The sequence below is a fragment of the Emydura macquarii genome, unplaced genomic scaffold, assembly GCF_026122565.2.
Source record: "Emydura macquarii macquarii isolate MOO-44397 ecotype Brisbane River unplaced genomic scaffold, CSIRO-AGI_Emac_v2 contig_2321, whole genome shotgun sequence".
NCBI classification, from domain to species: domain Eukaryota; kingdom Metazoa; phylum Chordata; order Testudines; family Chelidae; genus Emydura; species Emydura macquarii.
The window spans coordinates 2,139,840-2,161,301 of NW_027132458.1; the positions used below are offsets into that span (position 1 = coordinate 2,139,840).

At 41.9% G+C, this 21,462-nt stretch overlaps 1 protein-coding gene across 17 annotated transcripts in view; it reads right to left on the reverse strand.

Moving 5' to 3' along the window:
• CLASP2 (cytoplasmic linker associated protein 2) overlaps positions 1-21,462 on the reverse strand; it is a 270,791-nt gene that overhangs the window by 74,803 nt on the left and 174,526 nt on the right. For 12 of the 17 annotated variants that reach the window (XM_067560901.1, XM_067560896.1, XM_067560898.1 and 9 more), the window contains 3 exons: positions 20,078-20,179; positions 4,611-4,781; positions 3,533-3,640 (listed from right to left, as the gene is read on the reverse strand). In XM_067560901.1, coding sequence (XP_067417002.1) covers positions 3,533-3,640; positions 4,611-4,781; positions 20,078-20,179 — 381 coding nt within the window. Of the gene's footprint in view, positions 1-3,532; positions 3,641-4,610; positions 4,782-19,903; positions 19,931-20,077; positions 20,180-21,462 lie in introns of all 17 variants that reach the window. The other 5 variants (XM_067560895.1, XM_067560892.1, XM_067560890.1 and 2 more) reach the window with 2 other exon arrangements.

A 21,462-nucleotide genomic window follows, 5' to 3' on the forward strand; every position in this document is an offset into this window, starting at 1 on the left:
AATGGGAGGTCCTGCATGGACTGCTTAACTTCCAGTGATAGGCCTGAAGACTTGAGCCAAGAGTACCTTTGCATGACTACTGTTGATGCCATAGTTCTGGCAGCCGTGTCATTTGTGTCCAGGGCAGCCTGGAGGGAGGCCCTGGCTATAAGCCTTCCCTTCCACCATCTGAGCAAAGAATTCCTGTCTGTGGACTCCTGGTGCAGCGGGTCTTTGAATTTTGACCTGGAGTTCCAGGCGTTATAGTCATACATCCTTAAGAAGGCCTGCTGGTTGGAAATGCAGAGCTGTAATCCACCAGTAGAATAAATCTTTCTACCAAACACGTCCAGCTTCTTTGAGTCCTTCGCTTTGGGGGTCGTGCTCTGCAGCCCTTGCTTGTCTCTTTCATTGGCTGCTGCAATCACAAGGGACCCAGGAAGGAGATGGGAATATAGGTACTCATACCCTTTGGAGGCAACAAAGTACTTTTTCTCTCCTCTTTTTGAAGTGTGGGGCAGAAAGGACAAGGTCAGCCATAGGGTTCTGACTGGACCCACAACAGCCTCATTGAGGGGGAGGGCCACCTTTGACAGGGCCACTGCGACCAAGATGTCGATCAGGCTGTGAACCGATTCTTCAAGCACCTCCATTTCCAGCCCTCGGTTCGAAGACACCCTTTTCAATAGCTATTGGTGAGCTCTGAAGACATCCTGAGGCATCGAGCCACTCACCCACAACACAGCTTCATCTGGGAATGAAGAAGCTTGCTTTCTCTTCTTCTGCACAGAGCACATCACGTAGCCTGAAGTCCTGAGTACTGGTACTGGGCTCAGTACCGGACTCCGGAGTGTGTGCTGGACGGTATGATGGAGAAGCCCTTCTCTCAAACACCACCGAGTATGAACGGCTGGTAGGTGGTCCCAGTACTGGAGGAAAACCCCATGGATTCCAAAAAGGTCACTGAACATGCAACTGCTCACTGGGCCAAGCACCTGGAGGGACATCTGCACCAGGATCCTTCAAAACATAGGGCTGACCTTGGCTGGGTGCATGACTCTACCACCAACTCTGATGACAAGACGGCCTGTGGGGACCATGGAAGGGGGGTGGGAGGTGGGGACAGTACTCCTCGTTTCCACCAAACAGTGTCAAGGGTGCAGGGAACAGTGCTGGAGTGGGGAAGCCTTTGTCAACATCAGCAGGGTCAGTTTCCCTCTGGTCAGTACTGGAGGACCTGGACTGAATAGGAGCTCAGGGCAACATGCTCCCTTCTGCTCGACATCCTTACCGATGCTGGTTCCAGTTCTTCCACAGCCAGGGTCGGTGGTACCAGAAACAACATCAAGTCCCTGGGCACGGTGAATGCCTCCCGCATGGACAGCACTGCGATCCTGCTGATGCCACCATATCTCCCCAGTGTTGGTGGCTGGTCCAGCACTGGACTCAGCAGCACCTGCAAGCAGGGCGGAGTTGACGGTGCATTTTGTGGGTGGGGACAGAGGAGTAGCTCAATACAGGTCGCAACCCGCTGCACTCCCCATGTTTGTCCTTCCTCAGTTCCAGGGAAAGTCCCCTTTTGGACTGCTGCTTTTGTGCTTCTTCCTCGGCACCAATGAAGGAGAACAAAGCCAAGAGATCCATGCCACTGTAGGAGCACTCCACACCAATGTCGAGGTACTCGGTGCCAAGTCCAACTAGACTTGGCTCCAACACCAGTCTGTGTGTGGCTTCCATCAGGATGGACCTCAGCCTAGCCTTCCCTGTCCTTTTTTGTATGAGGCTTGAACTGGTGGCAGATCTAGCAATGCTGTCGCACATGAGCCTCCCTCAGACACCTGGATTGTGGGTCACTCACCGGCATGAGCTTGCCGCAGGAAGTACAGGCTTTGAAGGCCGGCGACTGGGACATGCCCAGCCCTAGGAGCAGAGGATGCCCCTCTAAACAAATGTGAGGGTCCAACTATTTACACAACTATTAAAGGAAATAAACTGAAGACAGCAAATCTTAGAAAGAAAAGAGACTAATGGGAACCATTGATAAATGCCTTGCCAAGGCAAGAGAAGCTGTTCCAGCGACCATCATGGGTGGTAAGAAGGAACTAAGATGGGGCGGTAAGAAGGAAATGAGAAGGAACATATTAACATGCAGCACGAGAGGGTGCAACAGGTCGTCCAATGAATACTACTGAGGAGAAAAATCTCTGGCGACTATGCACGCACACATGCACCTAACATGGAATGAACATGAGCAAACATTCGAAGAAGAAACCTATTATACATTCATACAAAGTCGGCAAATCTCAAACAGAACCTTCAAGTGATAATTTTCTACCTTACAGAAGGAGCCCAAAGCCAGCTAAAAATAATCTTTTCAAGAAAAGTTTGCTACCTAAATGGTAGGCAATTTTGAATCAGATAAAGAAACACAATGGAAGTTACTATACTTCATCACTAGATGTTAAAATGATTTATGATTTGAAGCTATCATTGATTTTTTTAAAAACAACTGTAGTTCTTATGCTTCCATTTGGGTTTTGTAAATGGATGGCAGTTTGACACGTGCAAATATTTTAAGTGTCAGGCCAGTAAATTGCAGTATTGCATGTGAAAGCTGTGGCATTGTTTATAGCAGCTCTAGGAAAGAGGTCTGAAGTACCTGTGGTTGTTCAAATCTGAAATGTAAGGAAGTTTCCAGCCCCTTCTTTTCCTCCCCCAGTGTAGTAACCTATGTTACTATAATTGTGTGTTATGCTGTTTTTTAGACACTGAAAGTAGGTTTCAGAACTGGATTTAGGTTCACCCACTTTGACAAGGCCCTTACTATTTCCTTCATTTATTTCCAGAAAATGTAGACTATTCTTACAGTGCAATTCTACTTTGAAAAATGACTGTGAAACTGGCATCATTTAACTCAACGGATCCACTACCAATCTCCATTAAAATTCATATTGGCTAACTTTAGTGGCAAAAAATAGAATTTAATTTTTTTTTTTACTTCTGTTAACACAAAAGTGATAATATGGTTATATTCCTTCTTTTCTATAAATAGAATTCTTTATTAACTGCACTACTATAACTCCTTATGATAACCAGTTATCAAATCTATCTACCTGATCCAGGGAGCAGGAAGAAACCCAGGTTTGGTGTTCAAACCTAGTTACAGTTAGAAAAAGCATTTTTTATTTGTATGCAGGCATTTGATATTGAAATCAAGATAAAATCATATACTCTTACAATGTTGTTTTTACAGTCATTTTTCTGAGCAGAACTGCCCTTTTTAAAGACTCAGTCCAGGAACTATGCGGTGAATTACCTTCCCAAGTTCTTGGTGTACAGGATAAGACTAATACCAGTGTGACATTTATTTTATTGATGTGCATTTCATTCATATGTTGATCAATACTCTAGCAAAGTAAATGGCAAATGAGTCCAAAGGAAGGGAAAATAATGGTTACCTACTGTAAGCTAAATGAAGAAGGCATGGGTTCATTAGATGCAGATAATGAAGGGCATAGATAGCCATGCACAACAAGGGTCTACAAGTACTTACCAAGGGGTGGAAAAGAGCGGACAGGGCTTGTGTCCCTGCTACTTTCACGGCTGGTCTCCCGACTGCACCCCTGACTCACACTAGGTCGAGGAATGCGGCTGCCTCGTGCTAGTATGATTCAGGGTACAGACAAACAGCAGCACAGAAAGGGAGAAGACACAAGAAAAGTTGCAATTTTAATGTAATTTTCTTTGTGCAATAAATAAGATCAATTACATATTTCTAAGAACAGATGTTGCCTATATTCATGTAGCATTACAGTATCTATCTTCATTCTGACATTTTATGAACTTGATGAATTACACTAAATGCAGCCAGTTCAGTGAAAGTACCTTCTCCTCAACATAAACTAACGTGAATTTGGAACCTCTCTAAAGAACAGTTGTAAAGCATGGTAACTTTTTTCAGATTACAATTGATACATTGATCAATACAGCCTGTGAAGAACATAGACACAGTAGTTCATTCAGAACTTGCTCAGTTTAGTTCCAGCTCATCTTTCTTTTTTAACGGGGAAATAAATGTTGGCTTCTGCTATGCTAGTGTACAGTATAACAATCTATTTAAAAAGGGGAAAATAATTCAGTTTAAGGTAAAGATAAGATTCAATAAAAACACTATGGAAAACCAGTTTATGGACAGCAGCAATCTGAGTTATGTTTACTGACCTATTTCAAAGCAGTACAGATAATTGAATTATACCATGAGGTTGTACTTGGGGAAATATGAAGCAAGCATACACACACACAAAAATAGTAGGGTTCCTAACAAAGTTGGATTTTTATAGGGACCCTATTCACTTAACTCTTTCCACACTTTCTTTTCTTTGCTTAAGAGTAAGCACAGAGGAAAAGATCAGTGTATTCAGAGAACAGCAAACTTCATAGTCCCACCTTAAATTTGAAAGTGTGTTGCAAATCGTAGGCCTCCCTTGATAGTTGGGTTTGTGGGTCCCAACAGTCTAGATTTCAGCGTTTCAATTATATGTTTTCCAGCCCCGCCATCTGTAACTAGGCACCAAATGCATAAAGTAAAATCATCTGAAAAGAAACTTAAAAGGGTATGTGACAATTCTTACCTACTGACAATCTAGAAGGACTAGCTTCTCTACTGCATCCTTGGCTTCGTGGGATCTTACTCCGTTTTTGTGCTGTTGCTGGATTGACTAACACTCTCTGAACACCTGTGTTCATAGTTGAAAGTGCAGTTGTAGTTAAAACTCTTCCAGGAGATCCAGATCGGCTACCAGCTGAAGGCAAAGTAGGTAAAAATAAGTAACTTCAGATAAATAGTGAAAATTAAAAAGACAGAAAGACATATTTGATTGAAATGGTTTGAAAAAATAGTTTGGAAGAACTTACAAGATAAAATGTAAAATTTAAGAAAATCTGTAAGATCTACATCTAGTCTTAAAAATAAAGCACCTCTCACAAGATATAGGTATAAAAATATCAATGCTAGTCTGAAAATCCTTATTGAGGTATTTAGAACTATGTAAGCACCATAGCAAACAATTGTAACCACACACCAAAAATATTATTCCCTCTAGTAGTATTTATAAAAGGATCCAATATTCCCTAATGTGAAGATGGAGAGGTTACTTACCTTACAGTAATTTGAGTTAAAGAGGTTTTGTCTCTATGGGTGCTCCACCATAGGATGTGCGCACACCCATGCATTCTCGATTAGAGACTGCAAACTAGTATCTGTGAGCCCACTCCTGTGCAGAGGAGTGCCTTGTGCTCTGAACAAGGGCATCTGGGGAGACGTGAGCCCATCAACACTCAGTTCCTTCTCAACAGCAAAGCTGAATTCCACAACAGAGGGGAAGGAGGGTTGGAGGTGGAGCACACTTAAGGATAAAACATCCCAAAGAACTCAAGTTACTGTAAGGAAGTCTCTCCTTCGAGTATATGTCCCTATGGATGCTCCACTGTAGGAGACTCCCAAGCAGTAGTTCAAAGAAGAGTTAAGTCCAGGACATGTTAGGATGGCATCATGGAATGAGTTATCTTGGGAAGCAGATAAGATGAAGTAATGTTTGGCAAAGGTATGGACAGAAGACCAAGTAGCAGCCCTGCAGATTTCTCCTGTGGCAACATTCTTCAGTGGAGATACAGATGTGGACTGATTGCTAATGGAATGTACTGTTACTCTACGAGGGGCCTGAACCTCAGCATTTTCAGAGCAGGACAAGATACATTCGAAACCCACTTAATCTGTGTGAAAATCAGTTGGCCCTTCACCCTACCTGCAATTGATAAAAATAGCTTGGGATATGATTGGAATGGTTTAGTCCTGATAGAAAGCAAGGGTCCTCCTGACATTTAGTGGATAAAGGCTTGATTATTCCCTGAAGGCACAAGGTTAGGGTAGAAAACTGGTAGGCGACTTTCCTAGTTAATGTCATATTCCAAGGGAGGAATATAATATTTGGGAAGAAGCAACGATGGGCATGTATAACAATCTTTTCTTTGTAGAAAGTGGTATTTGGTGGGTCCACCATGAAAGCTTCCCATTCTCCCATTCACCTTGCTAAGATGATGGCAATTAGGAACAAAATTTTGGAAAGAGGTGGAAGACAGGGCAGGTTGCCATTGGTTTGAAGGGGGATTTTTTTAGGGCATTCAAAAATAGGTTGAAGTCCCACTGGGGAGCCGGCTGTCAAACGGGAGGAAACAAGATGTATAGGCCTTAAGAAATCTGGTTGCTGTAGGGTGGGGCAAAGATTGAGAAGCCTTGGATAGATGAATGGAAGGCTGTGATAATGACCAGATGTACTTTGATAGAGCTCACTGATGTGCCCACGGCCATATGCCCCAGGAGATGAAGTCAGTGTCTTCAAAATTTGGAGGCTGGATTGCACTGTCTCTAAGAGACTGAGAAATCTGTGATGTGGGAGGATTGCCTTTACCTGGATAGAGTGGAGTCTGGCTCCTATGAATTCTAACCTCTGTATTAGTGTTAATGTCGATTTTTGTGTGCTGATTTGTAGGTCCAGATTCTGGAACAGGTCCAGTGTTATCTGGGTGATTCGTTGAGCCTTGGTGAAACACCATGCCCTGAGAATGCAATCGTCCAGGTAATGATAAATCATGATACCCAGAGAGCGTAAGTGGGCTGCCACTATTGAGAAGACCTTGGAGAATACTCTGGGGTCTAATGAGAGGCCAAAAGGGAGTATTTTAGTAGTGGTCTTGGCCTAGTGTGAACCTGAGGTAACGTCTGAGACTCGGTATAATCGAAATGTGGAAGTACACATCTTGAAGGTTGAGGGCTGAGAAACCATCTCCTTTCTCTAATCCTGGAATAATCATTGATTAATTGACCATCTTGAACTTCTGAGCCTTCATAAATTTGTTGAGCACGGAGGTCCAATGTGGTCCTTCAACCCCCTTTTTAACTTCGGTATCAGGAAGTAAGAGGAGTAAAAGCCTCTGCGTTTTGGTTGCATGGGCACTGGCTCTTTTTTTAGGCAAAGGTCAAAATAAATTGAAAATGAAGTAAAGAGGCTCCAAGGGAAGCTAAAAATTAGCAATTCTAAAAGAGTTAATCCATGAACAGACAGTTAAAGCTCCATCTCTACCCAAGTGGGTTTGAAAAGGAACTGAGGAGGGTTCTTCTGAGCCCACTGGCCAGGCTCAAGGCACAGAAGGAGCAGCACATGTGTGGGCTGAACGGGCACTGCTACAAAAGTTCTCCGATCAGCAGCACAGGGACACAGACACACCTACAGTGGTGTATCCATAGAGCCACTACTTGAAGAACACTGATATTTCTCATCAATTGAGGTGAGATGCTACCGTTGAGAGAATCTTTGTGAGCACCCTCCAGATGTGGAGAGTCTGAAGAGAAGAACTCAATATTTATAGTGGATGTCCCTATCACGGAATGCTTTGATGACATCCAGTATCCACTTATCTGAGGTAAGGTACTCCTCTAGACAGGCAGGTAGCATAATAGTCTCCAAAGAAGGGGCAGTGGCACAACTGGTGAGCCAGAGGCGCAGACTGCTTGATGCCCTTGACTGAAGTGTCAAGAATGCCTCTTTCAAGGGAGGACTTATTGGGAAAAAGTAGGGTTGGGAAATCTGGCCCGTCTCGTGAAAGGCTCCTGAAATTGATCTTTCTGGTCTTGTGGCAAGTGCTCACTAAAATGTGTGTTAAAATCATTTTTCACCATCAAGGGCTGGTAGTTGGCAATACAAAATAGCAGAGTGGCTGATGAGTAGCTCTTCCTTCCCAGCAAGTTCAGCCATTTAAATATCTTATCAGATGGATAGGGTCTAGAGCAAGCTGGATGGTTCCTCTGATTGTCTGCTTCTACTACAAGGGAATTAGGGTTAGGGTGGGAGAAGAGGTACTCCATTTCTTTTGGTGGGATGTAGTATTTATCTGCCTGCTTACAAGTCAGTGGGATTGTGGCAGGTGCTTGCCACAGAGTAAATGCAGGAGACAACAGAGTCTCATGGATGGGTAGGACAATCTTTCCCTGAGGACTGATGTTCAGGATGTCTACTAAGGACACATCTACTAACTTTTGGAATTCCTCTAGGGGGATATGAAGTGAATCCACTAACCTTTTCATGAAGTCCTGCAAAGCCAAAATCATCAGCATAGGAGGGCAGTGGTGGCAATATCATCTTACCTAGAGACGAAGAGGACTTTAGAGAAGGAGGTGAGATCTCCTCAGCCTGCGACTCTTGCTCCTCCTGTACACTGTCTGGTACAGGAAAAGTGTATGGTAATGAAGTGCACAGTACCAATGTGAGTGGTACCAACAGATAATCGGTAGGTGCTGGTGCTTTCTTTCAGGCACTTGAAGCAGTTTGTCACCACAGTGGCCCCATGGGTCCCAGTAACCCTACTGGAGAGAGGCATAAGGGAAATTACCTCAGTGATAATCAATCTCTGGGCCTACCCTGGATCCCTAGGATTCTCTTCATGAAAGTGACTCCTGGGATCTGGGTAATACAGTTCCAGAATAGATCTCTGTACCAAGATCTCTGAGGAATCTTCCCCTGAACTAAGAGGGGGCGGGGGAAGAGGGGCCATTCAATGTCCGAACCAGTACTGGAGGATAGAGACTTAAACAAGTCTCAGCTTGCTGCTTTTGTAGCAGTATGTAGGAGGTGGCACTAGTAGATCTTCCCAGTATTGGTGACAGGTTTATCAGAGCTAATGAGATCCTATGAAGGAACCTAGAAGGAGGTGGAGGGCTCTGATAGCCTTCACACAAAGTCCGGCTCAAGTACTGAATGGTGAGATGGAAGCTATCATGGTATCAAATGATTGTAGAGCCATTTCCTCTTTAAGAGGTATGGTGAGATAAAAGCCCTGTGTGTCTTGTGGTGCCACAAGCTTTCAGATGGTGTCACCGTGGAAGTTGATCTGGTGGCAGGTATATCAGATTTTCTTTCGCGATAACAAAGTCTCATTAGCAGACTCAGTCAGAGAATCTATTGTACCCTAAAAAGAATGAGAGGTCTCACAAGGGTGGGTCTTATGTGGTTATCTGCCCCTTTTCTGCATTTCCTTGTTCAGAGAAGTACATTTAATTTTTTTAAAAGTCTTATTGTCTGGGGCCGTAACAAGTCAGAAACTGTGATGAAGGCTGTCTGTAACGTAGACACGATGTACTGGTGGCTGGAGGGGGAGAAGCAGACACCGCCAGAGCTAGGGCAAGTTCCATTAATAAGAGCTAGTCTTCTTGTCTTCCTGCCTTTGAAACCCAGGTAGACCTTGCATTCAGAAAGGTTGTGAGAGTCTCCCAAATGCCAAAGGCAGCTGGAGTGTCCATCAATATGGGGAAAGGACCTGTAATAAGTCTCCAACCCAGGTTTTGGGCATAACAAATTATGTTCCAAAATAAAAGATCAAAGAAGAAGAGAAGGAGTTCCCCTGCCCCCCAACCAACACAATAGTTGCTATGTAAAATAAAGGTATCAAATAAAAATAGATAACTAAGGCTACAGCTACACTGATGGCGGCAAAGTCGCCGCTGTCAGACTGATCTCTCTGGATTGACCGAGTGGTCAGTGAAGACCCACTCAGTCGATCCAGAAATCGACGTACTAAGACCACCTTCACAAGTGGCGTAGCGCTGCATCGATAGGAACGCGGTTCCCGTCAGTGCAGTGCAGTGAAGATGGCGCGCAGAAGAGGAGCAAAGAAGTCGACGGGAGTTACACACGTTTTTTGCATAGCTTGTGTAACTCCCGTTGACTGCTGCCGAATCTTGGAGGTAAGTGTAGACAGGGTCTAAAGAAATTACTAAATCAAAGAACTGAAGTAAAGAATTCACAAAGTGAAGGCGGGAAACTGTATACAGCAGACAGTAGAACATTCTCTTTTGAGCCACAGGGGCTGAAAAGAAACTGAGTATTGGCAGGCTTGCACCTCCTTATGTTCTCTTGTTCAAAGCATGAGGCATTGCTCTGTGCATGCCTGCATACGCTTCTTCACAGTCTCTGTCCAAGAGCACACAGGTGCGTGCACGTCCTAGGGTGGAGCATCCATATGGATTATATACTACAAGAACTGTGTGCTCATTTTTTCCCATTATGTGGCACTGTTGGTCACATATTTCTCTCACCACTAGTTAAGCCAAATAGATAATTTTATTCTATAACATCACTGGACTAATCAACTTGGTTTTCACAACACAACAAACTCTACTAGAAAACTAACTACTGTATTTTCTAAACATGTAAAAGATGAAGTAAAGCCCTAGCATTTGTTCAAATCCTACTCTCTTGGAGCCCAATCATCTAACACTCATGGTAGACAATGGAAAGACTCCCACTAACTTCCATGGAGGTTACTCTAAAAATACAATTAAGAAAAAAAATTTAAAACTACAATTTTTCAACCTTTGGAACACATTATGAAAAATCACATCTGGTCAAGGTGATAAAATTCTTTGTTGAAGTGGCTTAATAGATTTTATTAATCAAAACTGTACAATTATTAGAAATTTCATCTTTGATTTCAGCATATTGCATCCATTGCAAGAAACTGGTCATTTTTACCTAGACTATCTTCATCCTTTGAAGTTTCAGCAACGGAGAACTTACATTTTGATACCTAACAAATGGCCCATTCATCTCTTTTACTGATACTCTAATTAAAACTGTATTTTATAAGTAAGAATCAGTTTAATTATGTCATTGTTTCTAAATGAAGAATAAAAACAACCACCTAAAAATCTTCATTAAAAAGCAAAGCTATCTTTAACCAAAATCAACTGAGTGAAATTAAGCCTATAATAATTTTCCTAGCCCCATTTAAAGGAAGAAAACAGTGTAAGCATAGCGATGCTATACGATGACTATTAGCTTTCCATACAACATTTCAATGAGTAAGTTGCATAGTACTCTTACAAGGACTATCGGTGTCAACTGAAAAGCAAAGATACTATAAAAATAAAAAGTCCACAGGCATATTTAAGGAGGACAAGCTAATCAAAGCTTGATAGCAAGAAATGACTGAAAAAATGTTGGGAAAACCTGAAAACAATGTATCATGCATAGACTATATGATGTTGGTTGAACTGAGACTTGAAATGATTACTTTGCAAAATGCCTTTTTCTAACTATGGGCCTATTCAGCAAAAATATGACATGCAATACTGTGCTGCATGGAATTCATGAACCTAGCTTCTGTTACTGAGATGAACAGCAGACATCTCTACCAGTTTTGTGTCGTTTTGTGAGAATTAAGAGCTTATGCAGAGCTCCTATATATCATTCCGACCACCCCAATTGATTCAGAAAGACCTGGCAAAATACAGAATAGCTGTCCTTTGTACCAGAGAATTTCCAGCAGATTCTCTGAAGTAGCTCGCAAAACCTGATAATCTTTTACCCTTCCCCACTCTAAATGTAAAAAGTGTGCTTGATCAATATAGAGTTACATACATCACTCTGCTGCTTTTAGAGGTTTGTTACATCTGGCTGACCCCTACTGTGGGGTACCCTGGACTCAATTAACATATTCAGCAAAGTCTGATATCTTCAGAACTGTCCACCTTACACATAGTAAGTAGCATGAGCAGTTGCAGGTCTAAGCAATCAAGGCTAGTTTGATAGTGGAAGAAAAAAGTTATAAAGATGACATTCCACAATCACAAAGAAGAAATACTTTTGCCTTCCAGGTAAGGATTACATTAAATTGAATAGGCGTAGGACCAAGGAAACTGAGCTGGAATTTCTGCTGAATAGGGTACTATGTTAGGGATATGTAGACAGATGATCAAACATGATGCACACACAAATTTTTAGAGTCTTACCACCAATGGGGTTAGCAGATTGTGATCCTGAACAAGTGTAAAAGGCAGGATTAGGGTAAAGGTTTATAATCCATGAAGAGGGAGGGAGCAGAGAAGATTAAAAATGGATGGCAGATGGAAATAAGAAAGCTTTAGTCACTTCACACAGGAGAAAATAGCCACAAAAGCATTACGTGAAAAGTAGTGCATTTTAGTAGCTTCCACAACTGAAGAACTAGGTTCAGATGCTTGTGTACAAAGCAGATGAAGCAAAGCCGCAGAAGCAAATTACAAGTTTCCATCTTTTAACTGCATAATACTAAAGAATTAAATTAATTTCAATTAAATATGAACTCAATTTTCAGAATATTTTTAACAAATATTAGATTGCAAAAAAATAAAAAGTTTAAAAGTTGAAGACACCAATTTTCATGAAAGGCAACAAATATTTTCTTAGTCAAGACAAAAACAGTGATGGAAATTTGAGCTAGGATGGGGTGGATGACCAAAAAAAGCTCCTAAAGAGGAAGCACAGATATTGGAACACATTTGTAATCTGAAAAGATACTTTCAGATAATCTAAAATGAGTCAAAATTTTTAGAATTAACTAAATTTTGTCATTCTAACTTTCTATTATTTCCTTTATTATAATTAAGGCTAAGATTCGGTCATGGATTCCGTGACTTTCTAGGACCTCTGTAATTTCTGGGGCAGAGTTGGAGCAGCTGATCAGTCAGCCGGCCCTGGTGCCACGGAGCAGCTGATCGGCCAGCCAGCCTGCTGGAGCAGTGGCCTGGAGCAGCCGCAAGCCCTGCCAGCTCTGTTTTCCCCCTTCCTCAGGGTATTTTAGTAACAGTCAGGGACAGGTTGCAGCTTCCATGAATTTTTGTTTATTGACCACGATCTGTCCCTGACTGTTACTAAAAATACCCGTGACAGAATCTTTGCCTTAATTATAATCCATCCGAGAGCTAAAAGCAAAATAATTTTGGGGTCTTTTTTTCTATCAGAGGATTTATTCTTTCCCTCTGAATAGTGATAAACAAAGTAACATTATGCAAACCCTAATGAATTAGCTGGAAGCAAACTAAAAACAGGCATTGCAACTATTCTATCCACAACAATGAATTAAATACAGCATAGACGCTATATAAATGTATTTAATAGCGCTGTCTATTTACAAATAGACCTGAGGGTGGGAATAGGAGGAAAGATCCTCCAAAATCCCTAGTAACAACTATGTATTTTTTCACAAAACCACCCAACTTTGAGTATCAGTCAAATAGCTTAGTCTTTAAACCCATAACCTTGAAACCTGAAGTATATATCTGTCCCTATATTTGCACAATGGTTTTGGTTTTAAAAGAACTCATATTGCACAGATGAGAAAATAATGTATTGTTTTAAAATCATTTTTAACATGGAGACTTGGGATACGAAAACAGAAGGGGAACGCTGTACTACAATTATTTGTAAGAAGTGGAAATCTAAGTCTAATATGTAACCCCATTATACAATGGTCTGACTAGTCATTTAAATTAAAATTTTAGAAAAATTATGCCACAAAATGTCAGGCACACTTGTGCTACAGTTGTCCCTCTCCTGTCCACTTTTATTCGCTCTAACAATTCTCCTTTACATTGTCTTGAAATTCTTATTTGTCACACTCCTGAGATTTGTATACAATGAGCTCTGCTGAAGGATTCAGCTCTCACTGGGAGGAAGGCTGCGAGTCAGAAAGGGGGTATTTATTTTTCCATACTACCATGTGTAAAGCCATCTGCTTATCTTAGGAGTTCTACCCAACTCATTCCTTCATGCTCTGACCCAGAGAGAAAGTGTGTTCTTTTGTAAACAACTACAATTACCAGTAAAATGCTATTTAAAAGCTTAAGTTTACATTTTATTGAATGTAAAAAGTTAATTAGTGAAAACTGAATTAGAATATAAAAACCTCTTAACACTGACCACTTCTGTAGAAACTTTATATCTATTAATGATTTAGGCATAAGCCTTTTGCCATTTATTTTGAGTAATTTCCCATACAAAATAACTATTTCTTAAAATCTCACCGAAGTTCTTTAAAGATTTTAAAATATTTTTAAAAACTCATTTCAGAATTTTCCTAACACTAATTTAAACAATATTAACATTAGTTTGAAGGGTCTGAGTCAGTGATCTAGGATATTGAGCTTTAAGAATAAAACTATGTTTAATTCAGCCCTTATGAAAGTGTTCAAGAGTTCAGATAGTAAATTACATATTTCTCACTAAGGGTTTATGCATGCGCACAAGGCATCCAGAGATGGACAATTTGTAAGTAGTGTCCGTTGATCAGTAAATGTGCTCTGGTTTGCCTCAGGATTTTGTCCAAGGTGATAAAGGGTGGGGCAGACCAACTGTGTCTCCAGTTCCTTTTCCATGGTGAATCCAACAGATTTGTAGCAGAGGGGATGGAGGGTGGGAAGTGGAATTCAAATAGGAACCACACATCTCAAAGAACTTCCAGTTGCAGATAAATAACCTCCTCTTTTTCTTTGAATAATGGTCCCTCTTGTATTCCACCTAGGGTAGTTAACAAGCAGCACCTAAGTTGGAGGAGGATGTGAGGATGAAGATGGAATTGTTGAATGGAGGACTGTCGCACCAAAGGCGGCATCTGCCACCAAGTCCTTTACCAAGGGGTAGTGAGTAGCAAAGGTGTGCACTAAATTCCACATGGCCACCACACAGATGTCCCGGAGTGGCATGTTGTGGAGGGAAGACATGGTCAAAGCTTGGGCTCTTGTGGAATGAGCCTGCACCTCAGTGGTTGGTGGCAGGCCAGAGTTTCTGCTTGGTCCGGTAACAGTGTCTATTGGATTCTTTCCTGCTGCTGGAGAGGATGTTTTGCACATTTGAGGAATAGGCCCTGTTTTAGAGAAGATGCCCATTGAAATACCACTCTGAGGTGGAACGCCTATGGATTGGGATGTCTGATCTTGCCGTTGCAGTATGTAACCAGATCAGGGAAGGTGGGGATGGGAATTGGTGGACGGTTGGACATACACAGGAGGTTGGGAAACCAGAATTGTCTGTGTCAGCAGGAAACTATCAGAATGACTATTACTCTGTCTTGTCTGATCTTTTGGAATACTTGTGGTAGGACCGGTAGAGGAGGAGCTGTATAGTTGATTTGGTCTGACCAGGAGAATATGACAGCATTGTCCTGAGAGTGGTGCTCCCCTGGAGCAATACATGTTGCATTTGCTGTTTATGTGAGAGGTATTTGGTCGGCATCCCCCATCAGTTGAAGAAGTTGTAAACTATGCAGTTTGGTGTGCCCACTCGTGGCCAATCGCAAACTGCCTGCTGATTGAGAGTGTACAATCACGTTCTGCGTCCCTGGGAGATAGGCTGCAGACAAGAGTACCTGGTGATAACGCACCAGTTCCAGAGATTGACTGCTTCTGCACATAGAGCAGTTGACCATGTGATCCCATTTGTTGATGTAAAAAACAGTAGTGGTGTTGTCCGACATAACAAGAACATGATGGGAACGGATGAACGGAGGGAGAAAGGTTTCACATGCTTTCCTTACAGGTCGGACTTCCAGAATGTTGATGTGCATCCTAGATTCCTGAGTAGTCCATGTTTCCTGTGTCATTTGATCATTCATGTTCACTCCATAGCCTATGAAGGATGCATCGGAGATGATCGTCTTGACCGGGGAGGATGGGAACCCCTACACAGACATGACATTAATCCATCCATCACTGAAGGGATGAGAGTACCCTAGGTGGATCGTCAGCATGAGGTCCATGGCGTGATGGTTGGATGAGTAAATTGTCTGGAGCCACACCTAGAGGCAGCGAAAGTGGAGTCAAGCACAGGCGGTTATGTATGTATATGAAGCCATGTGGCCAAAGAGGGACAAGCAAGTCATGGCCAGGACATAAGGATTGTTGACAATGTGAGTCATGAGTTCTCAGAATGTATGGAACCAGTTCCTTGGCAGGTAGACCTGTGCTGTGACTGAGTTGATGGCAGCCCCTATAAAGTCCAGGGACTGTGTGGGGTCCAACGCTGATTTTTCAACATTGATACTGACCACAAGGGACAAAAGAAGGCTGAGAAACATGGAAGTTGAAACTTTGGCTTCGTGTCTGGATTATGCAGCAAGAGTCAGTTGTCGAGATATGGGAATACCAACACCCGTAACATCTGATGTTGGCCACCACAACCAAGAAAACCTTGGTAAAGACTCTGGGAGCAGTGGTTAGTCTGATGCGAAGAAAGAACCCTGCACTGGAAATGGAGCCGACTGTAAACATTAGGAATCACCTGTAGACCAGATGGATGTCTATGTGAAAGTAAGGGTCTTGCATAATGAGAGCCGTAAACCACATGCCTCTTTCTAATGATGGGATGATTGCTGCTAGTGTGACCATACGAAACTTGGGCTTGCAAATAAAGTGATTGAGAAGCTGGAGATCTAGGATTGGTCTCCATCCATATTTCTTCTTGGGTGTCAGGAAGTAAGCTGAATAGAACCTAGTCCCATGATATTCTGTGAACACATTCTATCGCTGTAGAAACGAGTTCACCTCTTGGTGAGGATGCTGTCATGAAAGTGGTACCTGAGGAGGGTTTGCAGTGGGGAGAGTGGGGAGCTGTGAAGGAGATAGCATGATGAATTTGATCATATAGCCATTGTGGATCACATTTAGCACCCAGTTGTCCATTGCTACTGCACTCTAAGCTTGGGAAAAAAAGAGTGCTAGAAGACCTGCAAAGGGAGTTGCATGGCTGCATAGGGTAGGCAAAATAGCCAACAGCTCTCAGAGGGCAGGATTTCGGTGTCTTTTGTCACTTCCATGGAGGCTCATAAGGTCTTTGGTGGAAAAACTGAGAGGACCTGTAGTGTTGTGTGGGTGGTAGGTGGTAGAACTTACATTTCGTGGCAAGTGTATAAATACCCAGTGGACATAGGGTAGCACTCAAGTCTCTGAGGGTATGAAGGGAATTGCCTGTCTTTTGTTTAAAAAGATGGATTTCATTGAAAGGGAAACCTTCTATAGTGTTCTGTACCTCCTGTGAGAAACCAGAGGAATGGAGCCACGATTCCCTCCGCTTGACTATACCCATAGCCATAGTCCTGGAAGAAGTATCTGCCGCATCCACTGCTGATTGGAGCATTGTTCTTGCCACCATCTTCCTTTCCCTCCATGATCACCTGGAAATGAGCCCAGTCTTGCTGAGGAAGTTTGTCAGTAAATTCCTCTAGTTTTCTATAATTCAGGAAATCATATTTGGATAGGAACACCTGATAGTTTGAAATCCTGAACTGAAGACTGGCCAAGGAAGAGACCTTAGAGTCCAAAAGGTCCAACCATTCACCCTCCCTCTCAGATAGTGTAGAATGTGGATTTTGCTGATGGATCATTCAGTCGCCACCTGGACCACAAGTGAGTTCAGGACTGTGTGAGAGAAAAGAAATTCAGACCCATTAGCCAGAATATAATATTGCTTTTCTGCCCCTGTGGGGATAGGCGTGCATGTGGCCAGTGTGTGCCATACTGTCATCGCTGATTCGAGGACAGCGTTTTTGATAGGCAATACGACCCTAGTTGGTGCAGATAAATGGAGCACATCCTGCAGTTTAAACTGTGTATCTTGGATTTCCTCCAACGGGATGTGAAGCTTCCCCACTACTCTATGCAGGAAATCCTGGAATTGCCTAAAAGCGAAGAGACACTGTAGTCACTGCCTTGGCCTGGGAAGAGGAAAGAAATCTCTCTGGTTCCATCGGCACTGAGCTGAGTGGCTCCTCTTTCAGCACTGGATATCAGTGTCTACTCAATGGCACCCTTAATGGGGAGGCAGGTGAAGATTCCCTTGCGGACCTGGCCGGTTCCCGAGGTGGGGTATTGGGACCATGGCCCTCAATAAGGCCAGTATGCTGGATCTGGAAGGTGTTGAGGTAGATCCCATGGTATGGGGAACCAGTAGTTACCAGTAGTTGCACTGTAAGGTACTGCCAAAATCTAGATGGCCTTCTGGAATACCTGTACTGCAGGTAAGGGATTGGGGGTCCCTCTCCATCATTCAAGTCTTCCAAAGATGAGAAGGTGGATTCCAGTTACATCATTGGTACCACTGGAGCCATTGGAAGACAGTCAGAGCAGGAGGTGAACAGCCTCGCAACAGTAGCATGTCATGAGGAGGCGAAATAGTCTCACTAGAGGTGGAGGGTCCCAACAAGCAAGGTGATCTCAGTTCCTCTAAGATAAAGACATCCTGGGGCTCAGATGCTTTTCCTGATCTTCCAGGTCTTAGGGGTAACTTCTCCTTATACAGAACCAGTGATTGAGCAGTGGACTTCCTTGGAGTGAACAGGTCCTATGCTGTCAACATTGGTGCCCCATAATGTATCTGCAGTTTGGTACCCTGGACCACTGAATCCACTTGCCTATGGGACTTCTTTTTGTTCTTATGTGCTTTAGAGCACAATCCCTCTCCGTGACTTGAACTGTTGGAAAGAGCATCCCCTTTCTTCATTTTTAAGGAAGATTTAATGTCATGCTTATGGGCATGCTTCCTTAGCTTCTGACTAGGCCCTAGCATGGGCTGCACAGTGATGGTACCACTGGTGCTGGATCCGGACTCAGTAGCAGGAAGCACACCCCTGGCTATTTCAAGTCAATGTATGTGGGGGATGTCCCAGCCTGGGTCTAAGTGAGACCTCATGGCGACTGCCATAAGATGCTTCCAGAGGTGGAGGGCCCGGACTTTTCAGGTACAGCTGGGGAAGACTGGCAAATATTGCACCTAAATGAAATGTGGGCTTCTGCCAAGCAGTAGAGGCAGCACTGGTGTTAGTCACCAAGAAGGAACATGGACAGGAGGCACAGAGTTTGAAGCCCAGGGTCTTTTATCGTAGTTTTAGTGATTAGAATAGAACAGCTAAAAACACTAAATTGTAAAATTCTAAAACTACGTACACAATGTTTTTAAAGGTGCTTCAGAGATGAGGACACTGAAAGTTCCGACCTGGACCATGCAGCAGTGAAAAGGAGCTGGAGACACTGTCAATCTGCCTTTATCCCTCAGACAAAACCATGAAGCAAACCCAGGCTCACACATGGACCAACTGATACTACTTCCCAATTCTCCAGCGCTGGATGCATAAGCACTCAGTGGAATACAATAGACACCATCACTCGAAGAAGAAGTTAAAGTTTTATAACTGTTAAAATACAAATTGTCAACATCATATGTCAAAATTTGCAAAGTAAATATCCTTAAATCAAACTCTAATAAATTCTCAAGCAGCATTTTTCTTACTTTGCCTATCTGTAATTTTTGCTTATTATCAATGGAAATATTTTTCATTGGTTTATATGTGTACAGTGAAATAGATGTCTAGTGAAATGATAAATATCTAGTCCTACCAAGCCTGCACTTATTATTGATTTCAAACCTTAATAATGCAGTCATTTCACATATTTAAAAATCATTTAAAGCCTAGATAACATAAATCACTTTTAAACATAGTATATTTTAAATAACCACCACCTTATCTCCAAAATTAAACTATTTCTATTGCTGCTGAGCTAGAAGAAAATCCCTCAGTGAAGAATTTTAAAAGAAACCTTTAAATATAAAACAACAAGAAATCTGAGCAGTAAAGATTATGACTATATTGCAGAAAACTAGAGTGTACTCCAGTGGCAGTGTCTATGTCTACTTTATAATGAACGGTGGAGGGGAAAAACACAATTACTGAATTATACTTTTAGATTACTATTAACAAAAAAATAAGACTTTTTGGGTACCAAAGAATTAGGATTTTCAGGACATCTATAAGTACAAGACACCACCCACGTTATCTAATTTCCTATATTTCTAAGTATTCTATCTAGTTAGTACAAAAAATGTTGTTGGACTTTTTTAAGGCTACAAATTGGCTTTAGTGGTAGATTTAATTTCCTGTTATACTACCTATTTTAAGGGGCAAATGATGAACTAGCTCTAATCTTTTGCCCAAGTCAGACAACACAAATTATCAAAGATTTCAAAAGCATGCAAACACTACTGACCCAAAACACTGAAAAAAATACCTTCATTTTTGTCTGGAGATGATGAACCTAAGGCACAGAACAACAACTCAGTATGTGGCTTGTTTTTAAATTAGCTTTGACCATTGCCATTGGTCAATGAATGTATGCTAAACATATGGCCTATCTTTTTTTTTTTTTCTTTACAAATATTACTGACAAATGAACAATACATACGTTGAGACTGAGAGACCATTTTTGTACGATTACGTCCTCTAGAATCTGTCTTTGAATTTCCAAGTCCAACAGAGGGTGTTGAAAGCTTTGTTCGTACACGACCTATAAAGTAAAAATGACATTAATTTAAGAAAATATTCTTCTGTCATCCAAACCTCACTTGGGAAAAAACAATTCATATTAGAAAATTAAATACCACAACAGATTTAAATGCAAGTTAAGAAACAAACACTTTTCTTTCTGACTGTAAGTACTTCAGGTAAAGAATTTACATGCTATCAATTTTTAAAATTAAGCTCTCTTATCTTCATCAACACCAAATTAGGTAACTCTAGTGTTATCCAGAAATATGATTTTTTTTTTTTTAAAGCTAAAGCTTATGAAGTAAGATTCAACGAAAAATTTTATAATTTTAAGAGATGTACCTAATGTAACAAATATCATTACTACTTGAAGGCTGTAATTTTACTAACTTTCCATTTTTTCCTTTAAATAACAAAGTCAACTCAGGCTATCTTTTGAACAGGCTACTGAGGATTTTTGCCAACAATACTGAGCAGCACTGATCCATTTTTTAAGAGACTTGGAATCTAATTTCCCTGTACCTCAGGATACCATGGATGGGGACACAAAAGTAATTCTTTATACTTTATTGCACCTTCCATCCAAGGTTCCCAAAGAACTTTGAAAAGACTAATGAAATAAGTCTCAACATCCATGTGAGGAAGAGAAATACTACCCCCTTGTTTTACATAATAAAGAACAGAGACACAGGCTGGGTCTATACTGCCACCGGCAGTTGATGGGAGATACGCAAGCTACATAACATAGCTTGTGTATCTCCCGTCGACATACTTACACTGCTGTATATCAGCATCTTCTCGGCGCTGTATCAACCGGAGACGCCCTCCCATCAACACAGCCTTACTTCTTTTGGGGAGATGAATTACCTGCGTCAACTGGAGAGCCCATCTGGAATCAATTGAGCGGGTCATGGAGACCTGCTCAATTGATCCTGCTGCACTGACTGCTGCGGAGCCGGCAGTGAAGACATACCCACAGATTTTGAGGACTTTTCTGAGGTTACTCAGAAAGTCTATGGCAAAACCCAAATATAATTCAGCTCTCTCCAGACTGCCAACCCATAAGATCTTCTTTCCTGTGACATCAGCTCTACTCTCCAATGTTTAGACAATACACTGAAATTCCCAAAAGACGACGACTCCAGCAGTATGAATGACAGTTTTAATAGGCAGATTACTCTTACAAGTGAACAGCCAGATTTCTATACTACAGGTCCTAAACAACTCTTGACAACAGCCCCACACAAAAACAAAACCTAGAAACAGTGAATAGGGCAAAATTTTGGAAGGTTGTAAGAGAAA